At 43.5% G+C, this 22977-nt stretch overlaps 1 protein-coding gene across 1 annotated transcript in view; it reads left to right on the top strand.

The window, feature by feature from the left end:
* The window catches only part of CAMK1D (calcium/calmodulin dependent protein kinase ID), a 232044-nt gene that overhangs the window by 81902 nt on the left and 127165 nt on the right, over window positions 1–22977 (top strand). Inside the window, exon 2 of the mRNA XM_052789681.1 lies at window positions 16875–17006. Within this exon, the coding sequence (XP_052645641.1) occupies window positions 16875–17006 (132 nt within the window). The remainder of the gene's footprint in view (window positions 1–16874; window positions 17007–22977) is intronic.

Raw genomic sequence — 22977 nt, 5'->3', positions numbered from 1 at the left:
CCGTTTACCCTGGGTGTGTGCCGAGACTGAGAAGCGTGAAAATGGACGTGGTGGAGCTCATCCTGGGGGACAGGAGTGGACCTCCAAAAGGTAGCAGATACCTCCCTAAACCACCTTCCTGGTAACAGCAGGAGCAGCAAATGGGTAGCTTTCTAAGGGTTCCTGCCCCTCCTCAGGGCAGCGAAATTCAGTCTGGCTTATATTGCCAAGAAGCTTTGAATTGACTCTGTCCTTAGCTGATGTGACTCAGTGTACCATAAATCAGTATAGCTCCATCAGCGCAGTAACTCGGGTAAGTACCAGGAAAGGACCTGGCCCACAGATAACATAGAAATAATATAGAAAGCTGGGGATGAATAATTTCAGAATATAAATGTAGTCACAGTAGTAGTAATAATAATAATATTTTCCCTAGTGGGAGAAAAATAGACCTTTCATGGTTGTTGTGCCTGGAGCTATTAAATATGGATGAGACAGATGAAATGCTGCTTCTCCTATTACACAGAAATGAATAAACAGTAATTCTCAGTCACTATATGCATCTCAGGCTTAAAAAATCCACAAAAACAAGTTAAATATGAACACCTGCTAACATTCGTGTATGATAAATGCTACCCTGAGGCTTTTGTCAACAAAGAGAAAAGATTTGCTTCCTTATAAAGACTCTGATGGCAGTGCAACCACAGTGTATTTACACTGCTGAAGTTAGGAAAATAGGTTCACTGTCAAACATGGGGGTCCAATAAACAAGTTTACTAAACTGTCAGACTCACTGGGTTGACGATACTGCTGGTTTACTGTGGATTTAGTAGCGTGTGATGTAGAAAGCAAGAAACACTTCTGAAATTTTAAATTGTCGTGGCAAGGTGGGAGGGAATGATGCCAGCTTTTAGTAATCTCTTTTCCAGGAAAGAACTAAGCTTTAGCCCTTATCATGGATGATATGCATGTGGGGACAGCAGTCTGTGATACTGGAGGAGGGGATGGTTAAAGCAAAACGTCTAGGATGAAAACAAGCTGTGTCTGCAGTGTGATCTGGCAGCACATGAAGATGGTCTTCCAGTTCAGTAATGGGTGTTAGACTGGGAGGACCGCTTTATGCCCTCCCTGCCCTAGTTCCCACATATTTCATACGTGTGATGGCACTGCCTCATCCCATAAGGATATTGTAAGGATAAATGTATGAGAAATTTTGAGGGTTTGGGCTATTCTAGCTCAAGCGATGCAAAGGAAATTGTTACATGCCATTTAAGATGTTAGAACTAAGTCTTGGGATGTAAGCTTTAGTTTAATTAGCAGTAGCTACTGTCTAATCCTGCAAGAAAGAGACTGTTATCTGCAGTGGCAATAAAGGGCCTATCATAAGATTCACTTAAAGCAAGAATAAAGGAGGACAGGGGTTATATTTATTCCAGAGAGATCAGTCCAAGAAGATCACAAAGGCTGTTTTCTCCATGGGTATGTGATGCACCTTTCAAAGCTGTGTTTTCCCTGGACATCTCGTGATAATTCTCTGCTGGTTTAATTCCTGTGAAGTCAGAGGTTGTCTTTACTACTAGATGTCCTGGCTGGGTTACTTAGGTGAAAATACTCTTGGAATTAGACAGTATTTTACATGCACTTTTCCTTGCTTTTTGCCATGGGTTAACCCTAAAGAAGTTCCCGTTTGTCTCAGTGATGGGCTTAACTCTCCATGCATTTTGCATGCCCATTTTTTCCCATGAGCTGCTGTCGGCTGCTGCTGGCTCCACTGCATTAACTGACCATAAGAACAGCTGTACTGGGTCAGACCAAAAATGCAGTTCATCCAGTGCCCCATCCCTGCAGCTGATGCCAGATGTCTGGGGAGGAAAGTGTAGGTCAGCATTTAACAGTAAAGTAATTATTGTAATGCTGTGAGTACTCCCCTAGCCTTCAGTGAGATGTGTGCAGGCATTTTTTGAGACACAAATGGGGTCTTTAGTGGTCTGGGATGTATTTTATCACCAGTATTTTTCCAGTTGTTTTCTGAATCCTTGTTAATATCCACTGTGTCCTATAGAAAGAAGCTGGATGAAGTGTTTTGAAGTGGGTCCTTGCTACCCTCATGTGCTGTCACCTCATCCTTGTGTTGGAAGGGACAGTCATCACCTTCCCTGCTCCACTCAGAGCTTTATTCTGACCCCTCAGTTGTCCCTTCCAGGCTGAAAAGTCCCAACTGATTCAGTAATTCCTCATAATGGGGCTGTTTCACAGTTTTGATCATCCCTGTTGCCCTCTGTGGTTCTGCCATGTCCTGCAGGCAAGGGAGAAGGATCTCAACAGCATGAAGCATTCAGGGTGTGGCAAACGGCTTTCTTAGTAATCCCTAACACTGGATATTAAATGGATTTACTATTTATTCCTTGCTGTTTTCTGTCTTTCAACCAGTTCTTTATCCATGCAAGAAGCTTCTCCTATCCCCTAACGGCTCATCTGCTCAGAGATCCTGCGTTGAGGCACCCCACTGAAATCTAAGTAAACTACATCAACAGGGTTTTCTCATCTGCATACACGTTGACCCTTCCAGAGTACTCCAGTACATTTATGAGGCCTGGCTTCCCTTCTCAAAAGCCGTATTAGCTTTTCCTCAATCTATCGTATTCTTCCAGGTGTTCAGTAATTCTGTCTTTCACCAGAGGGATATTCTTCATTATAGTTTTTACTGACCTGCTGATGTCAGATTTACTAATCTGGAGTTCCCTGTAATTCCTGAATTGTTCCTTTGAATCCTTTTTTAAAAATCGTGTCATGTAAGCTGCCTTCTAATTTTTGGGTACCCATAAAGCTTTAAGGGAAAGACTTTAGCCCACGTTTAGAGCTCCAGTAGTTTCATGCCCAAGTTCCCCTAGAATGGTTGGGTCAGTCCAGCCTATAAGCCCTTCTACCAACTTTGTAAATAAGGTTTCCAGTGTAAGAACCTCCCTGAACCTCTCTGCAGTGGGCATGAATGCCAAAAAAGTAATTTTTTTGCTATAGCCGTGTGGGTTTATTCATGCTGCTTCTCTACTTGATTGCTTCCTGGTCCATCAGCTATCTGGCACACTTCTGGCTTCTGATATGTGCAAAATAGCCTTTATTGAATTTCCTGCCTGGTGCAACCTGTTCTTCAGATGCTTTTTCCTGCCTTTTGAAGTTTTTATATTTTACCCACTAGAACTTAAAATCCATTTTTGTTTCCTCATTTGGACACACAACTTCTGATTTTGAGGATGCTGTCTTACTTCTCACAGTTTCTCTTGCCCAGCTGCTTGCCCTGCCAGACTTCTCTGTTTCTAGAGTTTCTTTGGATGGGGTATATATTTGTTCTGAGTTTCAAGCACTGATGTTTTTAAACAGTACTTATGCCTCCTGCAAGTTTTAACTCTCCTCGTTCTGTCTCCTACGACCTTCTCACTTCTTGTTTAACAAGTTTCCTCCTTTTTGTAATTCTTCTTTCAAAATTAAACATGACACTGACAATTTAGCACAGTAAAGAGGTTACACCTCCTTTCCTAAGAATTTTGGGCTTGTCATGTGTATCCTACTACAGGTCGAGAGTTTCTTGCCATGGAGAGTGAAGGGGCATCCAGTTCTTGCGGACTCATTTTGCTGATCATTTCTAGCACCACTCTCTAGTCCTAGTTTAAAAACCATTCAGTATATTTGTGATTAAAACCCATTATGTGACATGGGAAAGCAGTTGGTTACTTAGCATATTTAAAATGTGTTTTACTAGAGTTATGGAAAGAAATTATCGAGCAGCAAATGTAAAATAAACAAACAAGAACTGCTTTCTCATATAATTTGTACTCAGTGGAGCTGAATTCTACAGGAGACTGTGAAATTCAAAGTCTAAATGGGTTGAAGAAAATGGATTCTACAGATTAGTAGAGGATAGGTAGCTAAAACATGATGGGTCAATGCAACTGCCACTTGAATAGAGATCCATTTTCTGGATCACTGACTGTTGGAGGCTAGGGAGATAAACGGGGTGGGGGGAAGTTTGTGCTGCATAAGCTCCATTTCTTACACTCTTTCTTTAAATAACTGTTAATGGCTGTTACTACAGAAAGGACCCTGGACTGGGGAGACCCTGTTGCTTAACCCTGTTGAGCATTTTTTGCCTTCTTCATGTCCTCCTTTAACCAGGTAAAAAGGATACATTTCATGAGCAAGCCATGTGAGTTTACATTTCAGGATCCTCAAGTATCCATTCCCTTGGAGTGAGTTCTCATTCACTTAGAAATGGAAATATTTTAATGGGGAAAGGCCTTTGTTTCAAAGAGAGCATAAACTTTCTAATCAAAAAAGGCTCTTGCTCATAGCAGAAGGCAAAACTTTTTTGCAAGGAAGTATCACGCTTTTTCTGCTATTCCAACAGTTTCACATACATCTTTTTGACCTGTCATGTTTTAGAGGACTCAAAGCTTATTTCTTCATAGTGAACCTCCCCATCTGATTGTGGTGGGGAGACACTGTCTCATTTTGATCTATTCCTAAAATGACCCCAGGGATTGACTTGTGCGCTTGCTGTCAGGATTAAGTGTCCAACCCTTCCTCCCCTCCAAGCCCTTTCAATGACAATAAACAGAAGGTCCCCAGGGGGCCAAATTTCTGGAATCTTTCTAGCATTTTTTTTTTCTTTAATCAACTTTTAACCTGTTTTGAATACTCTGCAGCCCATCTCTTCTGTGGGCTGGTGTACCAACCACAGAACGTCTGTACCACACGCAACTTGTGGCAGTTTTTACCAGCTGGACCAGGCTCGGCTTAGCTCCTCAACTCTCTGCCAGCGGCCTGCTGCTTGCAGTATTTCTGGGAATTGTCTCTCAGATAACCTTCACAGTGCATTGGAAGAGAGATTCCTGCAATCCTGCCCGTTCCTTGTCACTCTGCCAGTGTTCTCGTGCAATCCTTCTGGGGGACTTTGATCTTCTGTGGTGCATGTCACCTGGGAGGATAATATGATGCTTCCTTTTTATTCATGTTTGAAATTATGCAACAGATTCCAAAGAAACACAGAAATTATTGCTGTCAGGTTTGAAGAGCTGTGTTCCCCGCTCCCCACCCTCATCCAGCTCATCGAGCATGTTGCGGTACTGCTCAGACCTGCCGTCCAAGGTCTGGGCTGGGTTATTGGGACCCACATAAAGGCGGAGAAGCACGGTGGTGGCAATTGTCAATGTGTGCGTAGCGTGTCAACCTGAGATGGAAATGAGTTCTGAGAAATTTCATTTTTAAAAATAGGCAGGGCGTGTGGCAGTCATCTCCTAGGAAACTTGTCATTGTATTATGAGACTATAATGTGCTATGATTATATTTCAGATAAAGGGTATCAGTGTCGCTGTCAGATCGTTTCTGCTGAAGTTTTCCAACATAGAAGGTCATCCCTATGCAGCAGTTGACTTTGGTTGGTGTTTGTGAGCTGGTTGGGGCACTGAGATGATTCCTCCTGTGCTGTTGCTCACTGGAGAATGGGAGGTGAAGACTCAGGCACGAGTAGCCCGGCACTGGCATGTGTTTGTACTGTGTGCTGAAGCTGCGGGCAGTTGGAGTCTATCACTGTTCTGGTGAGTCAGGTGAAGTTCAGTAGCAGCAGCTTGCCTACGCAGATCTGGAGGTCTTCAGTCTTCATCTCCTTACCAGCAGGGTTGGTAAATAGATTGGTGATTGTTTTCTATGAAGACTAAACCAGTTGCTATTAAGCCAGGCATTTTTTTTTAAAGCCTTTTTATGGATGATATGACAGAGATACCAATGCCTGTCTCACTGCTGATGGCTTCCATGGACCAGTCCCAACTCTTTGGGTGGGGAGGTCTGTCCTCCTTTCAGATGAAATGGAGGAAACACCAGCACCTTTTCTCTGCTGTGATTCTCTAATGGGCTCAGCTGCTTTGGTGCAGGTCTGCCATGCTAGAGGGACTCCTTTCCTCATGATGCTGCCTTCTACCATCACATGGGCAAGGCAGCAGAAGGCAAGGATGGCTCCCATCCTCAGGACGGGATTGCTGCATGTGTCACTGTCCTGCTCTGCTGTTAAAAGCATGGGATAAATCCAGAGGGCGTCTTTTGCCAGGCCTCATATGCTCCCTCCTTCATCTGGGTCAATGCTTAGGCTGGACATGGTTTGGAAGGAAGCTGGTGCAGCTTCTGCTTCCTTACATCTCCTGGGGAATTTCCTTTTGGCCAATCCCAGTATAACTCTGTGACATCAAAAAATGTTCCTTCAGAGCACTGTAGAGGCTCATGACAATAAGTTTATGGGGGGAAAGTTGTGCTGGTGCTGCATCTATTTTGTGAATAACACCAGTAGTCTCAACACAGCACCTTAAACACGGAGCTACGGAGAAATTCCTCATCAACAGAAGCTGAAAGGAAAAGGCTTTTTGCCCTGAGATTTGAGTGAGAACGACTGAGGCTTGCACACGTGGAAAGTGTGTGGCAATTCTTTTTGCAGAAGTATCATCTGTGAGTTTCAGAAGTGCCTGGTAACTTCTGTATACAGTTACACTGAAATAATCTTTGCCGAAATGTTTATTTTTAAGCTTGCCGGTTACTAGGCAAACCAGTTTGCTAATATTTCTTAGTGTACCTAAGCTCAGACATGAAACTGCATGTGGATACATGAGTGAAGAGGCTGGGGAGTAGGAAAGCAAATACTCTTCTAGTGTTTTAAGAGGTGGCCATTGGAAGTAAGGCTGCAGATGGAGCTCTGCATATCCTGCAGCGTCTTTTCCTATCAGAGCTCAGTTCTGAGCTACAAAACAATTTGTATTCCATTATACTGAATTGTGTGTCTCTATCTTTCTTTTTTTTTTTTAATTCTAAGCTACGACTTGGAGTGGGCAAGGATACAAAATACACATAATTTTTATTCCAAATATTTAAAACAGATATGCAGGACTGGCTGGCTGGCTAACAACAGGATGAGAACAAGCCAATTAGAGTTTCATAGTGGCAGAGAAGGGCTCTTACACAATGGGAATTGTTCAGCTGTGCTTGTTACAGCTCTGAACCCTGTGGCCTCCTCTTTTGGTGGCTGCTCATCATGTTCATGGGGAGTGCTTCCTGACTGGGGGCTGTAGATTGGGTCTAAAGGATTAAACTAGAAAAGGCAGATCCTAGGAGATGTGCCTTGGTTTCATGGTCTGATTTAACTAATCTAAGTTTGTCCTTACAATAGGCAGGAACTGTGCTGTGATCATGGGCGTAGAAGACTTACAAGTCCTAATCCTACTTTTGTTTTGAATATGTTGTTATTCTGCATACTGAGGTCCTATGAGTTGGGGAGGAGATTTGTCTGCCTTAGCCTTCAAAGTGTCCACACTGTGGACATCTTCATCTCTCCTCCTAGGCTCCCTTTGCTCTCAGTGAAGATCAAGAGATGTGTTTAGGGTGCGATTCATCTGACCAGTGTTAGATAGTTACCCCAGCACTGCTGTACTGGTTATCTCTTGGCTGTAACAGGAGCCTTGGGGGAATAGCTTAGATGTCAACAATACCCATGTAGATGTGTTCAGAGGACTTTCGTTCTGGGTGGTCAGACTCTGGTTTCTCTTGAAGCAAGACCAGATCCTAAGGCTGGAAGTCATCTAACATAATTGCAGCTGCCTGACGGGCGTCTCGGCACTAATGTCTGGGCGTCTCAGATGATCTCTTTGACCAGAGTCAGGCAGCAAATGGAGCTGGGGATTTTGGGTTGACAGGGTTTAAGGATTCCTACAGAGTCATAGCGTGCTGCCCTCAATGTATTTTTGGATGGGATGTAATCATCTGTTGGAGATGTTTCTCTGAGTACAAAAGGAGTCTGCACTTTTAGATTATGCAAAGTGCCCAGCTTTTAAAAAATTAAGGTTAAGTAATTTTTAAGGTCCATGTGGTTCCTGTTCCTCAGGTCCCTCATCTGTAGAATGGGCAATACAGTTTGAGACAAGGTTGGTGTTTCAAAATCACAGGTCAAGTAATACAATTGTTTGCTTATGATCACTGAGGAAGACCACCAGAACTGATACTTTGGCTTTGTTTTGTATAGAGATAAATGCCACTGGAAGGAATGAGGTGCTGTGCAGACTTTTGCAACTTGTATTTGTGAAGGTCCAGACACCTTTAGGCAAAAGTGTTGGCTAAAGGGGAGTTTCCCATGGTTTAGACACAACTGCAAAGTTATTTGATCTTTAGGCAGTTGTTAGCTTCATCTTAACTAAAGATCTTCTCTTTAGAAGGAACATAGGAATTGTTGCAAGCAAAACTATAGTGTCTGCACTACCTTCGCTTTGCTTTGCTTTGAAAGATGCAATGTTGTCTAGTTGTTCCTTAATTGATCCAGCCTCTTGGAGAGTGCCATGGTGTGCCAGATCTTTTCTTAAGTTTCCATGTGGAGGAAGAAGAAACATGCTTCTTCAAATTGGTATAATCTGCTTTATATGGCCACATAAGATCTCCAGCAATCAGATGTGTTGTAATAGACCCTGCATATATCAGTGTCAGAACAGGGAAACTCTTTGAAAAAAATTATGGAGATCACTTATGCCTCAAGAAAGGTTTGAGGTCATTATTAGAAGAAGAAAGGTTATTTCCTTCTGAGAATGCTGCCATCAGATAAACCCTGGAATACAATGAGCTCCTTTTGTCTTGTAAGATGAAAGTGGAAGAAAGGTAGTTAAATATTCACTTTGGAAAGAAAGTGATCATCAGTGGAGAAAATAAACTGCTTAACAGCTCATTTGTGAAGTGTATAATGGAAGGAAGAGCTCAATACAAAAAGCTGTATGTTTTGCTCTTGATTCTGGATAGCTTTTCTGTGATTGCCATGGAGGATGTAATGTAAATGTAATAGGCCTTTAAAGACAATACTTCCCTTTCTAATAGGGGTCAGGATTAATCAGAAAGGAGAAAACAGTTCAGGAAAGAAGACGACTGTAATAACGAACATGACTGGGGATCTGCGCCGGGCTAGTTTTCCCTTTTTAGCATCCATGCATCACTGTCTCAGAACAGACTGCATAGCATCCTATTAAATTAGCATACACCAGGCAGCTAAAACAAATTAGTTCATCTCAGAAAAGGAAGAGATTCTGCAGAAACTTTTCCTTTTTGGCTTAATTTCTGTGCTTTATGTGGTTTATTCATCTTTGAACCTAAGTTTTATGACACTGAAGCCCGTATGCCTCGCTCTGCTCTGCACGTAATGGCTTTTCTTGCCTGGGAGTCTCCTTGGCCGTGTGCTTTGGTGCCTTCACCCTGCTGGTGTATGAGTTGGAGTGCCCCAAGCACTGCGGGATTTCCCATCTGCATGGCTGGAAGCCATCCCAGCAGTGCTCTGCTTTCCTGCCTGCGTTGTAACACAGGTCTCAAACTTGGTGTTTCCCTGCTGGCCCTCAAAATGGGAGCTGAGCTGGCTCGGTGGTGGTGGTGGTGGGCAGGGAGAAGTGCTCGGGGTGCAAGGGAGCAGTGCGGCACCTTTGCTGATGCCTCACAACATCATGTTTGAAGGAAGGGAAGGGAGTTTCTCGGTGACAAGGGGTGCTGGTGGTGTGTGCTATGCCCTGCTGTGAACTTGAAATTCATCCTGGAGTGAAGAACTGATTCCAACTACAGAATGGTTTAAATGGTTTCCAGTGATTTTTCCTTGGGTGAAAATGATTGTTGCCCACTAAAGAGGTGGTTGTGTTCTGGTGAAGGTGGTCCAGGGGAAGAGGCAGGGGTGTGAAGGAAACCACCTTGACTATATCGTCATAATTTCATGCTTTATAATGCGCAACTTTAAATTGGTGTTTTCTGGCTTCATAGAAGTCTCTCTCCTCTAAGTAGCTTTCCTTTAAGTAGCTGACATGGGTTTTCAGTCTTAATTCTAGGTTTTTGTTTGTGTGGGTTTTGTTTTTTTTTTTTTTTCCTGAGAGTATAAAATATTGAGTAGCTAAAAGAAGAAATGATAAGCCTCAAATTGGCATTAAAATTCTTGCAGCTGACTTTGGTGACAAAAACTGTCAAAACACTAAGCTGTTGTTGTAATTGTAGATAATAGTATCCCCAAAAATGGAAGTTAAATCTAAACAAATTCAAACACTTTTGGTGACTACACAAGATGAAAGCTTTGTGCTGCTCATTCTATTGCAGCAAGTCGCCCTGTAATGGTGGGAGAAAACCAAACTGGTTTATAAGGAGGGGAAAGAAGCAGCTCTACCTGCAGTATGATATTGTCGGGTGTCTCTGTTATGGTTGTGGCTATAAGTCCCAGCAGAGATCTGTGTATTGATGGGCTCCCTCTCTCCCAAAAATTATGTTAGAGGGGGAGCAACAAGGTGGCTGGAGAGATGAAGTCTGGAGCTGGGGATGTGCTGCCCATCCCTGGGCGTCGTGACTCCTGGGCTCCTCTCGCACTGTGGGGAAGCGGCTGCTCTTTGGAAGACCCCAATGGTCTTAATGTACCTTCTAGCTTGGACGAAATGCTGAGGGTATTGGCAGGGGGAAATGGCTCAGGGCACAGAGAAGCATGTCAGTGGTCCAGATAGGAGCTCCTTGCTACAGGAACTCCCAGCAAAGAGTATTTTTGCCCCTTGCCATTGTTGTTTGAGTGTCCGTCAGGCTATAGCGACAGCATTTTGCACAGTTGGAAGTGTCGTTCGTCATCTGTAATGGGTAACAGCAGCCCCAGCCCCAGGCATCGGGCATCTCTGTGGGGATGGGGGACATTACTGCGGGTGGGGATCAGGATCACCGCTGGGGAGGGGAACGAGGGTCAGACACAGCCCAGGACAGGGCCATGTCTGGTGTTACAGCAGACACTCACCAGGCCCCAAGGCAGAAAACAGCATTTTCAGTTGTGGCTGGGTGGCTTAGTAGAAGTTAAATGAGTAGCGAGGCTAAAAATACTGGCGTTGATACAGCAGTCCTGGTTGTTCTGCCCTTGCCCAGGCGGAGGAAGCATTGCCATAGAAGGGGCTGCAGGGTTGGGACTGTGTGTTTGATGAATGAAAACAGCTAGAAAAAGCATTTGTCCTCCAAAGAATAGATGGCTGCAACTGGATTAGGAAGTGTGTTTCTTTTCCCGTAAATTTCTGTTCAGCTCTTGGGAATGTGTAGGGATATTTGACTTCTGTACCACATGTAACAGTCCCCAAAGCCTTCTCCTTTGCTTGTTACTGGGTAAAAACACCCTCTGCACTTTAGCGTTGTTAACTTTGCATTCAGGTGTCACTGAGCTATGGCAAATTTCATTGTAAATTCATTTTCACACAGACTTCAGGACATTCATGGACATGACTTTGGAGTAAAAAACTTTATTTCCAGTCTTAGCTTGGGTTTATGTTGGGATGGGTCTGGAATTTGGGAGAGTGAACACGTGTGTGCAGAAATGACTGAGTAGAAAATTTAATAAAAAGAAATAGAACATGACTTGTGCAGAAAAATGGCTTAGTAGAAAAATATTTTGCAGGACCAGAATCTCCCTGGCATGTGCTGGCTACATAGAGCTCTAGCTCATCCCACAGTTAACTCCTTGAGGTCCATGGGAAAAGCTGTGAAAATGCCAGAGAAGATTTTTTTCTTACATACTTGCCTTTGCAGTTCAAACTCACCTTTCTTTGGGGTGTCAAGGAGCAGAATTGGTGTGTGGTTGCCAAAGCCACGCTACAGAAATGACCTCCTTTGATTTGGTTGGTCTCGCTTTGATTCAGTCAGTCTTCCATCTCAGGGTGATCTTCACTGTGAACATGGTATATTTTTCAAATGATGAGTGTTTGCCTTTTTTTTTTCCCATGGTTTGACTGGGGCAAAGTACACACAGAAAGCCAACTGTATCATAATTAAGATCATTAGCTATACATAGCCCGAAGATGTGAAATCTGTTTCCTGACTATGTCTGTTGATTTAGTATGACAGAGCACCTGCTAATGCAGCGGAAAACTGCTCAACATGGAGGTCTCTGCAAATGGAAAAATTAACTTTTATCCCTCCATCAACTCTTTGTCTTCATTTTGTCAGTATTTTTGTGACAGCAATTTTTTCAATGAATGAGAACAGATTTGCTGTCCCAGTATATGTTGTTCATTGTATTTCAGAAATTAAGTGTTCCTATTAAATCATAGTTCGAACAGATGAAGGAAAAAGTTATTTGTCCTTTATGTTTCTTTGATCTGCAGGATAGCCTAGCCTTGCAGCTATTGTTTTCTAATAGAAAATCCAGTCTGTTTGGATATGAATGCCATTCATATTCCAATGTTAACCTTCAAATCCTAATCTTCAAATCTAGATTAAAGAAAATAGCTGGATGAGAAATAATTTAAATGAATTAAAACTATAAAAGATTGGCATCTCATAGGATGCTGCTTGGTCCAGACATGTGCAAAGGGGTGAGGAGTCAGACCATCTCAACCACCGTCTAGAATTTGCCATTATCTCAATGTCACTCATCAAGTCATTTAACCTCTCTTTTTTTCTCTTACGTTGTTCTTAATTCATATAAAAATTATCTAGATCATAAAATTATTCCATGCCTTAATTAGAAGTTTGAAAAGAGTCAGTCCTCTAGGGTAAATGATAACATGGTCAAAACTTTCAAAAATAGGTTGTTGCAACACATGTATTTCAGCAGCTAAAGTTGGTTTAATTTTACAGAAGTTTCTTGCTTACCCATTTCCACTGCTGCCCTACTTCCTCAAAACTGTGATGCTTTTTTTATTTGTTTGCTATAATCTCCAGGCAGGACGAGGAAAGCTCCTGAAGGGTTTTGAAGCCCCTCTTCAGAGAGGCGAAGGCTGGGTCCCCAAGCAGGTTGGAAAGGTTGGAGTTACCTCTTTCCCAGCTGAAGGGAATGGGACATCCCAACCATTGCAGACACTGTTAAAACCATAACTTTTAATCAGTTAACCTCTTCTCCCTATTTTTTTTTAAAAAATCTGTATCAGAGTGCAAAAATACTTTTTGGATTGTATTTTCAGGGGTGGGGAGGAGAATAAAACTCACTCAACTATTTTCACAAACACCTTCCTTAGTATTTTACAGAATAAAAAATATCCTTGTTTATGTGTGTCCTTCGCAGAAATTGTGGTTTTCCATGCATGAAATTTCAGATAAAACCTCATAATTCAAAATACTATATTGACCAAGAAGTTTCTGAATCTCTTTCTGGCTTGGTGCAATGACCATAAAGATACTGGCATATGGGTTGCAAATGAGAGGTCTTGGGAACACCATGTCATTACACAGATCGTGCAGTACCTCCTAGGAGAGGTGGGGTTTTAATCCAGAGCCCTGTCTGAGCTGCAGACATGTAGCATTCTGGTTGTTCAACATCTCCTGTATTGTTTTTTTTTTCCTTTTTTATCATGTGACACTGCTTGATGATGCTTAGTGGAAGCCATGTCCTTTTCACAAAAAGTCCTGTCACTTTGATGGTGTAAAATGCAACATTTTCCAAACCCAAACATCTTAATAGAACTTTGTGCACAATTAATTTTTAACCCTCAGTAAAGAATCGTAATAAATTCTTAGAGATAAATTTCTTCCTTCATCAATGTCTTGATTTTAAAGGCCACATTAATTATTTTGGGGAAAAAGTCTTCTTTAGCAAGCCTGCCAAGTCGGTAGTTCTGGAGAACTTTTTTGAGGGGGCAGAGAATTTGCTGTAAGTTATATTGCTGTTAGCAAGAAAACGAGCAGCCTTGTCTTTCTGACTTTCTCTCTGGTATTTATCTTTTCATGCATGAGTCAAGAGGGGTTTAGTGGGGGCTGGACTGGATCGTTAAGGGTAGATAAATTCAACTGTGTGTTTGAAATTATGATAATTGCTTGCCCATCTATTCGCTATTATTTCTGATTCTCCCCTGACTCCAGCAGACTCCAGGAGTGTCTTTGTTGCCTTTTCCTTGCTGATGCTCCCTGCTACTGTTTCTTTCTTCTTGCCCTATACCGTTCATTCCTCTCAGTCTGTGTTTAACTCTTTGATCCCTATCTGCAGCTGCTCCCTCCCTTCTCTTTCCTTCCAGCACTTCACTTCTCTTTCTTTTGTCCATTGACTTGTTGCTTTCCTCCCCAGCCCCCTTGCTCTGTGAACACAGGAGCATATATAGTGCACAGGATAGCGTAGGCTGCCTTGCGTCTCCCTCCTGCCTTCCCGGCAGATCCACCCCAGCATTCCCCCCTCGTTGCCCAGGGGCTCTTCCCAGCACCAGCAATTTCATGCCATGGCCTCATATAAAACTCAGTGTAAAAAAAGCACTCTGTCAGTGCTCAGGGTTGATGTGTGAGCGAATGCTTTAGCTGAGGTTCAGCTTATTTCATGGTTTAATGAGAAAGGTCATTAAGGAGATATGGAATTGGTTTTTATGAGTATCTCGGAGCTCCCCCAAAAATTTCATTTAAATTCACAGAGGCTGTTTCCAACTATTGAACCCCATGGCTGTCCTGGTAAGTGGAGAAAGAAATCCAGCAAAATGGTGAAGCCAACTGAAATAGAGGCATCTCCCAAAGCTGGCTTTATGGAGTAGAGGGATATAAAGGGATTGCCTTTATTTTGCTGTCTGAGAACAGAAATGAAATCCAGATTGGGATGGGAGCTCTCTGTGTTTTTATAATATCGTAAACACTGGGAAACCTATGTGATCAGTAAACGACCGGTATGAATATGCTGCTTTTAACAGCATTTAACTGAAGGCAAAAAGCTTGTTCAAGACACAGCTGGAGTGAAGCGCGGTGTTGAAAGCTTAAGCAGATGGGGCTTAAGGGGTTCCTGAAATGTAGCTGGGAGCAGTCCTGTGAGTTTCTGAGCACCCTGGTCTGCAACAAAAGCTGATAAGCACTGAGAGGTCTTAGGGCTTTCCAGTAAAAGGATTTTATTGCAGTTCTGGTCTGGCTGTCCCAAGCATGAGGTTCAGGATGAAAACCCTATTTGGTGAATCGAATGACTAGGACTGTTTATAATAGGAAAGCAAAGAATTAGGTCTTTAAAAACACTTTGGGCGGCTTGATTGCGCAAGCCATTAGGATCAATTGTGTGGACTCTTAAGTTGCAGCCTGTGATGCTCTGACGTGCCATGGGAGATTATACACAAAGCAGAAAACAGTGAATCGTTCCTGTACTTAGAGTGGCGTAAATGTGGTCAGAGTCTGTCCTTTTTGGGAAAAATGAGACAAAACATTCTTGGTTCAGAGGGTCACTGCCACATGTAGACAAGCTGTCAAACATCTGCCGTAACAGTTTGCAAAAGTCTCTTTTCATCCATTCCTAAACTTCCTGTCACCATTTCCCTATCGCCTGCTGGCTACAAAAGCATTCCTGGGTAAACAGGCACTTTCTTTCCAAAGCAGCAGCCTCTTCCTTTTGCTTATCCGCTTATCCACAGGCTTAATGATTCACATGGTCATTTTGCAACTCCGGAACCGTTGGTGAGGTCACAGCTGCTTGGTTGTGTCATCAAAGTGCATGCCTTCAAAAGGAAGAGCCTGGCCAGCAAAGGAAAGGCTTCTGTTTATCCGCAAACATCTAGATAAGCAGCAGTTGTAGGGAATGAAAGCCAGAAAAAGTTGGTGGTAGCCAAATGAAACTGTGATCAAACATTAATGTTTTAAGAGCAGACTGGAGCACGGTTGGGTTTGCTCAGCCTGCTCCTGAGCTCTTTTCATGGAGAGCTATGTAGAAGAGCAGAATATGTACTGATGGGGGGGGGGGGGAATGAAAGAAAGTGTCCTGCCTGTTTTTATTTTGTATAAATAAAATATGATCCTTCAGCTGGTGGATCTTCCAGCTGTGATCCGGTTAGACAAGTCCTTGGCTCTGATGTCTGTCGGACAAAGCAGGTGCTTCAGGAGGAGGTTTTGGTGAATAGGAGCAAAGATTTGCTGTTCCTTGTCAGGCCAATGCTGTCTTGCCCAGTACCTCGCTGCTAAACCAGTAACGAGCCCTGGAACATGAGAGTGGCCCCAATATGCCAGAGCAAAGGTCTGTTCAGACCAGCGTTGTCTGTCTGAATGTTGCTCAAATGCTCAGAAAACTGTGTGAGAACAGAAAAAAAGTTTATGTAGCACTGACTGTAACATTTTCCTGGCTTCTCCCCAGTAAGGTCCAGATGCTTTGGAGGAAGTGATGAGAGTGCAAGAAATAATACGCTGTTATGGAATAACCTAATGAAGGAGAGGCACTGCCCACTCTTGGCAATTAGCGACTGGCTGCTGTGATGAAGTTTCTTTATTTGTGTAATCCTCTCTGGGGTAACCGTAGGGAGGCTGCTATTAAGGCTGACGTTTGGACTTGTGATTTAATCCGATTCTTTGGCTTTAGCGATTACACACACAGCGGTTTGTGTTGTGGAACAACTCGGTGTACATAGAGAAATTCTGACGCTGCTTCCCTGTCTGAGTCAGGGTTGAGCCAACGGTGAGGAGATGCTCTGGGCTGCCAGGGAGGACCAAAGCGGAGGCCCTGACCTCTTGTGGTCACTGAGGAACTGGGAGAGCTCTCGGCACTGGTGCAGTACTTAGCCCTAGGGATTTTGTGCTGCTGTGTGATTTAAACCTCCAAAAACCTTGGGAAGGGGAGAAGTACATTGTCCATCAAATCAGCAGCCAGACTATGTGGTCCATGCCCCGGTGTGCAGAAATGGTACTTTTTGATTTTCAAGCTTTGCTCATACCTCTGCTGGACTACGGTTCTTTATTAAAATTGTTATATTTGGTAAGCCTTTAACATTTTGCATGAATGTGAATGTCTGCATATGTTTGTAAAGGCAAAGAAAGATGCTCGTAATGCCACTGCTGTGATTAACAAGAGCAGCTTTCAAAAGGCACCAGAAGAACTATATTCAATGGTTATGTTTCAGTTAACAGATTCCAAAGAAAAGGCACCACTTAAAACCAGGGTTTTTCTTTTCTTCTTTCAGGGGTGCATTCTCTGAAGTTGTTTTGGCTGAAGAGAGAGCGAGTGGGAAACTCTTTGCAGTCAAGTGCATTCCCAAGAAGGCACTGAAGGGAAAGGAAAGCAGCATAGAGAATGAAATTGCAGTCCTGAGAAAGTAAGTATCAGACCTTCATTTCTGCTTCTTCACTTCAGTTAGACTCTTGCATTTAAGGAGCAGGAACAGTGATTGACAAGCGTGACTGACAGGTTGTTCAGCCCGTCACAGACAGACAACATCACCTGAGTTTAAATGATGCTGAAAATGTTTTGAGAAATGCTCTGGTTTTCTTTTGTGTTAATACAGCCAGATGACTGCAAAGTGGGAAAGAAGAGGAGCTAGGCTGGAGTAAAGCCTATGATGCTATAAAAAGACCTTATCCACTAATAACATCAGCAGTTGGGTCACTGGCTTTGAGGAGAGCAAGAGCAGGTTTATAACTTCCAAGTGCTTAAAACAGTCTGTATACTAATTGCTCTAAAACTATGGCATGCTATTAATTGTTGTAGGAGATGGTGGTAACTTGTACCATGGAGAAGTACCTCTGCCACTTCTGGAAGTGATTTTCCAGGGCAACTTCTATTTTATCAGGGTCGTCCATGGTGTGTATTTTTTTCCTGACCATGGTGGGAATACATGGATAAGAAAAAGTCAGCTCACAACTGCTGTGAATTCAGTGTAGTCATTAGAGACTTGATCCTTACCTCTTCCTCATCTTATGCCCTGGAGGTGGGATTCAGAGACACTTGGATCTGAACTCGTCACCCTTGACTTTCTTTCTAGGAAATGGAAAGAGATTGGTCACTTTAGGATTAATCCATGTAACTTGTTTTAAACTTCTAAAAGTACCTTCTCACTGAATTAAAAGTAGTACAATTATATAGAAGTCTACATTGGACTAAGGCACTCTGATTCCTACTGCACTGCTGTGCCTAGTGGGACTTCTTGCCACAGCTCTTGGTCATGTAGAAGCTGATGGCTGATCATCTGGGCACCATGTGACAAAACTGATCTTAAATCTTTAAAACTAACTAGATGCTTCTAAACTAAATGCTCAGACAGCCTAAGCCAAAGGAGCAGGTTCAAGGGCAAACTCAGCCATCTCAGTAAGCAGAGGGGATCCTTTTCAGTGGAGGGACATAAGTGGGGCTCCAAACAGCTACAAGCATTTGTTGCAGTTGCCTTCCCATTGCTGGACCCGTATCAGGTCAGTACAATGTAAACCCAGTGATAAACACAGCGTGTTGTCTTGCTGTGTAGTGTTATTGAGAACCTGTCATAAAGCTCAACTGTTGCCATCTCCATAACCAGGTAATAATGGCCAACAACTGGCAGCTTGAAACAGTCTTTGTCTATATGGGTTTGTCTGCTGATACTCATGTGTGGGTATAAGCGGCAATACTGGCATGCAGTAAGGATTGCCTTGCATCAGCCTTGAACCTAAGCTATTAGAGCAGAGAAATCATTTAGGTTATTTCTTGCTTCTGTGTTGTGAAATGCTTCTGTTCCCTGCAAACAATTTCCTGAGAAACCAGGAGGCAGCACCCAGGCTATGCTATTCTAGCTGCAAGGGCAGGAGAGTGAGTGGGCAGAAAATTCCTTAATTTCATACAATTAGATCTACTCGGTCTCTTGTCCTATGCACATTAGGACCTTGAGAGAGATTTTTCCTTTTTTATCTCCTGATTTCTCCTACTTAGCTGTTGCCAATACAAACTTTGCATGTCATTGTATCTATTCTGAAAATAGACATCTTTGCTAGCAGACACAGTATTGAATTTGTATGTGCCACCAAGGAAACACTTAGAAAATAACAAACTGGATCTGCCTACAGTTGAGGAGAGGGGATATCAACCTGTTTCCCTGTTCAATGAATTCTCTGCTTCAAAAGCTGTCAGTAAAAAGAGATTTGAGATAGGTGGAGTGGATCCTGAGCAGCTGTTGCTAAGCTCCAAAGGTATCTCAGTGTCCTTGCTTTTGTTTCTGGTAGTTTAATAGTGAGTGGGGATGGCTAGTTTGTGTGTTGTCTAATTAGTGGGTAGGATGCCAGAGCCCTGGGCTGCCCTGCATGGCTGTGAGGTGCCGCAGCCTTAACATGCCATGTACCGAACCGCCACTTCTGAAGGGGATGTGCACAGAGGATGCCTGGCAGGAGGAATTGGTCCCTGTTCCCTGAGAGGAAGGTGTAAAGCCACAGAGGACGGATGCAAAGCAAATATAAGTACGCATGTGTGTTGATCCTCGTCTCCCTTTCTGGTTTTGCATTATGCCTTCGGGTGGTGCTTAAACTCTGACGGGATAAAAGTCCTACAGGACACTCTGCCTAGCTGAAATGCAAGCAAACTCTCTGTGATCCTTTAGAGAAAGATCTCTTGTCTGACAGGGGACTTTCTCCTCCTATATTCAATCATTAGATTTTTGTCTTCCTCCTGACGAGGTACTTGCTTTCTGGCAGATGTCTGCTGACTGCTGTGAAATGCAACTCTTCTTGAGTTCCCCTGGTTGTATGTCAAATGGGGATCTACTGGGGAATCCTGAATATACTCGCTGCAGCCTCTGCCAGCTCTCAGGTGAACTGTTCATGCCCCTCTGTGTGGTGAGCAGGTTTTTAGGGACAGTCAGAGATTGTGCTGGCCGTGTCCAGGACTGGTACACACAAGTATCACATATACTTTGTACCCTCAGGCTGCCCTGGTGGAGGTTTGTCCCACTGGCAGTCCTGCCAAATCATCCGGATCTGGCAGAATCAATATGGAAAAGGGTTTGAATGATGTCATGTGTTGAAGTCACATTCTAAATAGCATTTTTTAAATTCAGGATTAAATGTCTGTGCATGGAGTACTATAGGAAGTAGAACCTGGTGATGAAAGCATGAATCCAATGACCAAAACCCTTGGGTCCCCTCTCACTTCTGCTGCTGACTTTCTGTGTGACCTTCTGTCACAATATTTATTTATTGTCTGTCTCCATATTTATTGTCTGTGCAACAGCCTTTATTCAAAACACTTTCAAATCAAAAGTTTTACCTGCAGTTCATTTTGCAGTCCTTTCTCGTGTCAGCAGACCCAAGAGGGTGAGTGCAAGAAAGGAGGTTTCTGGGCTGGGCTTTTAGCATGAAACTATTGCAGCGTCCTGTCAGTCCTTCTGTGTGTCTCAGCTAAAAAGCTGTTGGAAGTATTAATCAAATGTTCTGTGTTGGGGAAGGTCAGCGGTCCCCATGTGAAGTACATGGAAGGTAGGAGATTTTATCTCTCTGTCTGTGGGCTTGGACGCTCTTGCTGCCAAAACAAAATGACACATTTTAGAAGCGATGTTCTGCTAACAGAGGAGCGAGCTGCCAGCCAACTGATCTGCATGTTTGTGTGAGTGCCAGAGTGAATCATGCATACTCCATCATTTTATTTTTCCAGCCATGGCCAACAAATCTGTTCTTAAAAAAGAAAAAAGGCGGAAGAGCCGTTAAGTCAATATTTACGCCTAGCAACCTTAACAGGGTTCTTCCAATATGGACTCTTTTGTGTCCCGTGGAAATCCATGGCAACATTCCCCAAAAACTCGGATGGGTGGGGACGGAGTGGGAAGGAGCTCGCTGTCGAGTGCAGTGCTGGGAAAGACTAAGTCTGCAGTTAATCCAGGAGCCTAAGCCTGACAAAGTGTTTAAGCATGTGCCTAATTTTAGATGGTTATTTGTTCCAGTGAAATCGGTGAGTAGGTTGAGCTCACTTTGCTGAGCTCAGGCCTAAAGGGATGATTCAGAGCAGGGTGAAAGTCCCACTAGGCACCTGTGTTCGGTACTGCATCAGGAGGGGAGTTTTCTTAATGTCTTTGATTAGTGCCCAGATGATGCACTGCTGCACAGGGATTGCTGTTTCTTCTAATTGTGTGCTGACTGCCTGTAGCTGGACACAGGGCAAAATCTTAGAACCATAAAATGGTTTGGATTGGAAGGGACCTTAAAGATCATCTAGTCCCAACCCCCCTGCCATGGGCAGGGACACCTTCCACCAGACCAGGTTGCTCAAAGCCCCATCCAACCTGGCCTTGAACACTGCCAGGGATGGGGCATCCACAGCTTCTCTGGGCAACCTGTGCCAGCACCTCACCACCCTCACAGTGAAGAACTTCTTCCTTGCATCTGACCTAAATCTCCCCTCTTTCAGTTTAAAGCCCTTACCCCTTGTCCTATCACTACATGCCCTTGTAAAAAAGTCCCTCTCCAGCTTTCTTGTAGCCCCCCCTTTAGGTACTGGCAGGCTGCTATAAGGTTTCCCCGGAACTTTGTCTTCTCCAGGCTGAACAACCCCAACTCTCTCAGTCTGTCTTCATAGGAGAGGTGCTCCAGCCCCCTGATCACCTTCATGTCCCTCCTCTGGACCCGCTCCAACAGGTCCATCTTCTTCTTATGTTGGGCGCCCCAGAGCTGGATGCAGTACTGCAGGGGGGGTCTCACCAGAGCAGAGTAGAAGGGCAGAATCACCTCCCTCGACCTGCTGGTCATGCTTCTTTTGATGCAGCCCAGGATACGGTTGGCTTTCTGGGCTGCAAGCGCATCTCATCTCATCACAAAATCAGGTGAGAAGCTGACCTGCATAATTTTTAGGCTTTAAACTTTATTTCTTTTGCAGAAACATGCTATGGTTTAGAATCTGTTTGAGGAAGAAAACTGGATCTCTAGGACAGGACTATCACAGCTCTAGTAACTAACTGGCTGTGGAGAATGACAGCACACGGTCGCCTTCATTTGACACAAAGTTTTCCTGACCTGAGATGTAGGGAATTTCATAACCTGCTCTGAAAGCAACCGTTTTCTGGTTTTGAACAGAAAGGTAAATGCAATCCTTTCCACTGTTTGCTGTAGAACAGAGGAAATTTCTTCCACTTATGGTAATTATGCAGGTGTGAACATGCTGAAAGATGAGTCGTCTGTCAGACGGGTTCCTGAAGGCAGTAGGTGGTGTGAAGAGTTGGACTGCAGAAAAGCACCAGTCTGAGGTTCTAGTTAAACAGAAAAAAACCCAACCTTGTAAGAGTCAGAGAGAGAAAAATGTCTGATTTGTTTTCTTTTTTTTCTTGGCTACACCACTATTTATCACAATAAACTTTCTAGCTGCCTGGGTAATACCTGCACAATCATACAGATTCAGCGCTGAGTCAGAGCAAAGCAAGGGAAGGAACAATAAACTGTGAGTAGCCCTGCACCCAGGTGTATTGATTACTTAATAGCAGTAATGTGCACAAATAAGTGTCTTGTTAAGCAAATACTGTTTAGCTAGCAAATCATACTCTGCTTTAGCTAGTTTCTGCTGAACAGGGATTTTAAAAATAATTTCTAAACTATTTAGGTATCTCCTACTCTCACCCCCTCCTCCTCTTTACTCCTCTGGGAGAGGCACCATCAAATTCCTTATTACAAATCAGAGCCATGCCTGATTGCAGATTGAAGCCATTTTTCCTGTTAAACAACGTGATCGAACTGTTTCTAGCAGGTCAGCTAAAATTCTGCCAGTGCTTTCCATTCCCATTTCCTCGGAAGGCGGAGGGGGACGACTGGTTGTTCAGACAGTGATTCATGCCCAGGCGGCTGCCTTGCTCCTTATATGCCTGCACCTACAGCCAGGAGTTGCTGCTATAATAAGGAGCAGGGAGAGATGGGGGGAGGCATCCTTGTGCAAAGTCTGGGAGGTCAGGGCTGTACCCATCTCAAAACTAAACAGAAAACAGCAATGAAAAGTTTTCCTAAAGTGGGTGAAAGTGTGCATGTTCCTGCTCTCCCGTAAATCAGATGATGGTCAAAGGGGCTCCTTGCTCCATCCCAGGAAGCAGCACCATTCCTGACATTAAAGAGGATACCCTTGATAATAAATGTGGAAAATCACCCCTTCTCAAGATTTACAGGAAGACTAAAAGGGTAATTTAAAACATGGTACCTTTTTGCTCCTTTTCAGTAGCCCATTGACAAACTCCCCCTAAAACCTCTCTGTCCCAGATTCTTGTCTCTGTAAGGACTCATCCCTTGGGGGCTAACCCGATAGCCTCTAAGAAGATGAATCCAAATTTAGTTTTGAAACCCATTAGTTACCTGTTACTA

This window comes from Harpia harpyja, chromosome 6 (assembly GCF_026419915.1).
Source record: "Harpia harpyja isolate bHarHar1 chromosome 6, bHarHar1 primary haplotype, whole genome shotgun sequence".
Classification (NCBI taxonomy): Eukaryota; Metazoa; Chordata; class Aves; order Accipitriformes; family Accipitridae; genus Harpia; species Harpia harpyja.
The sequence above is the reverse complement of the archived record's forward strand: the minus strand, read 5'-3'. Positions and strand labels throughout refer to the sequence as shown.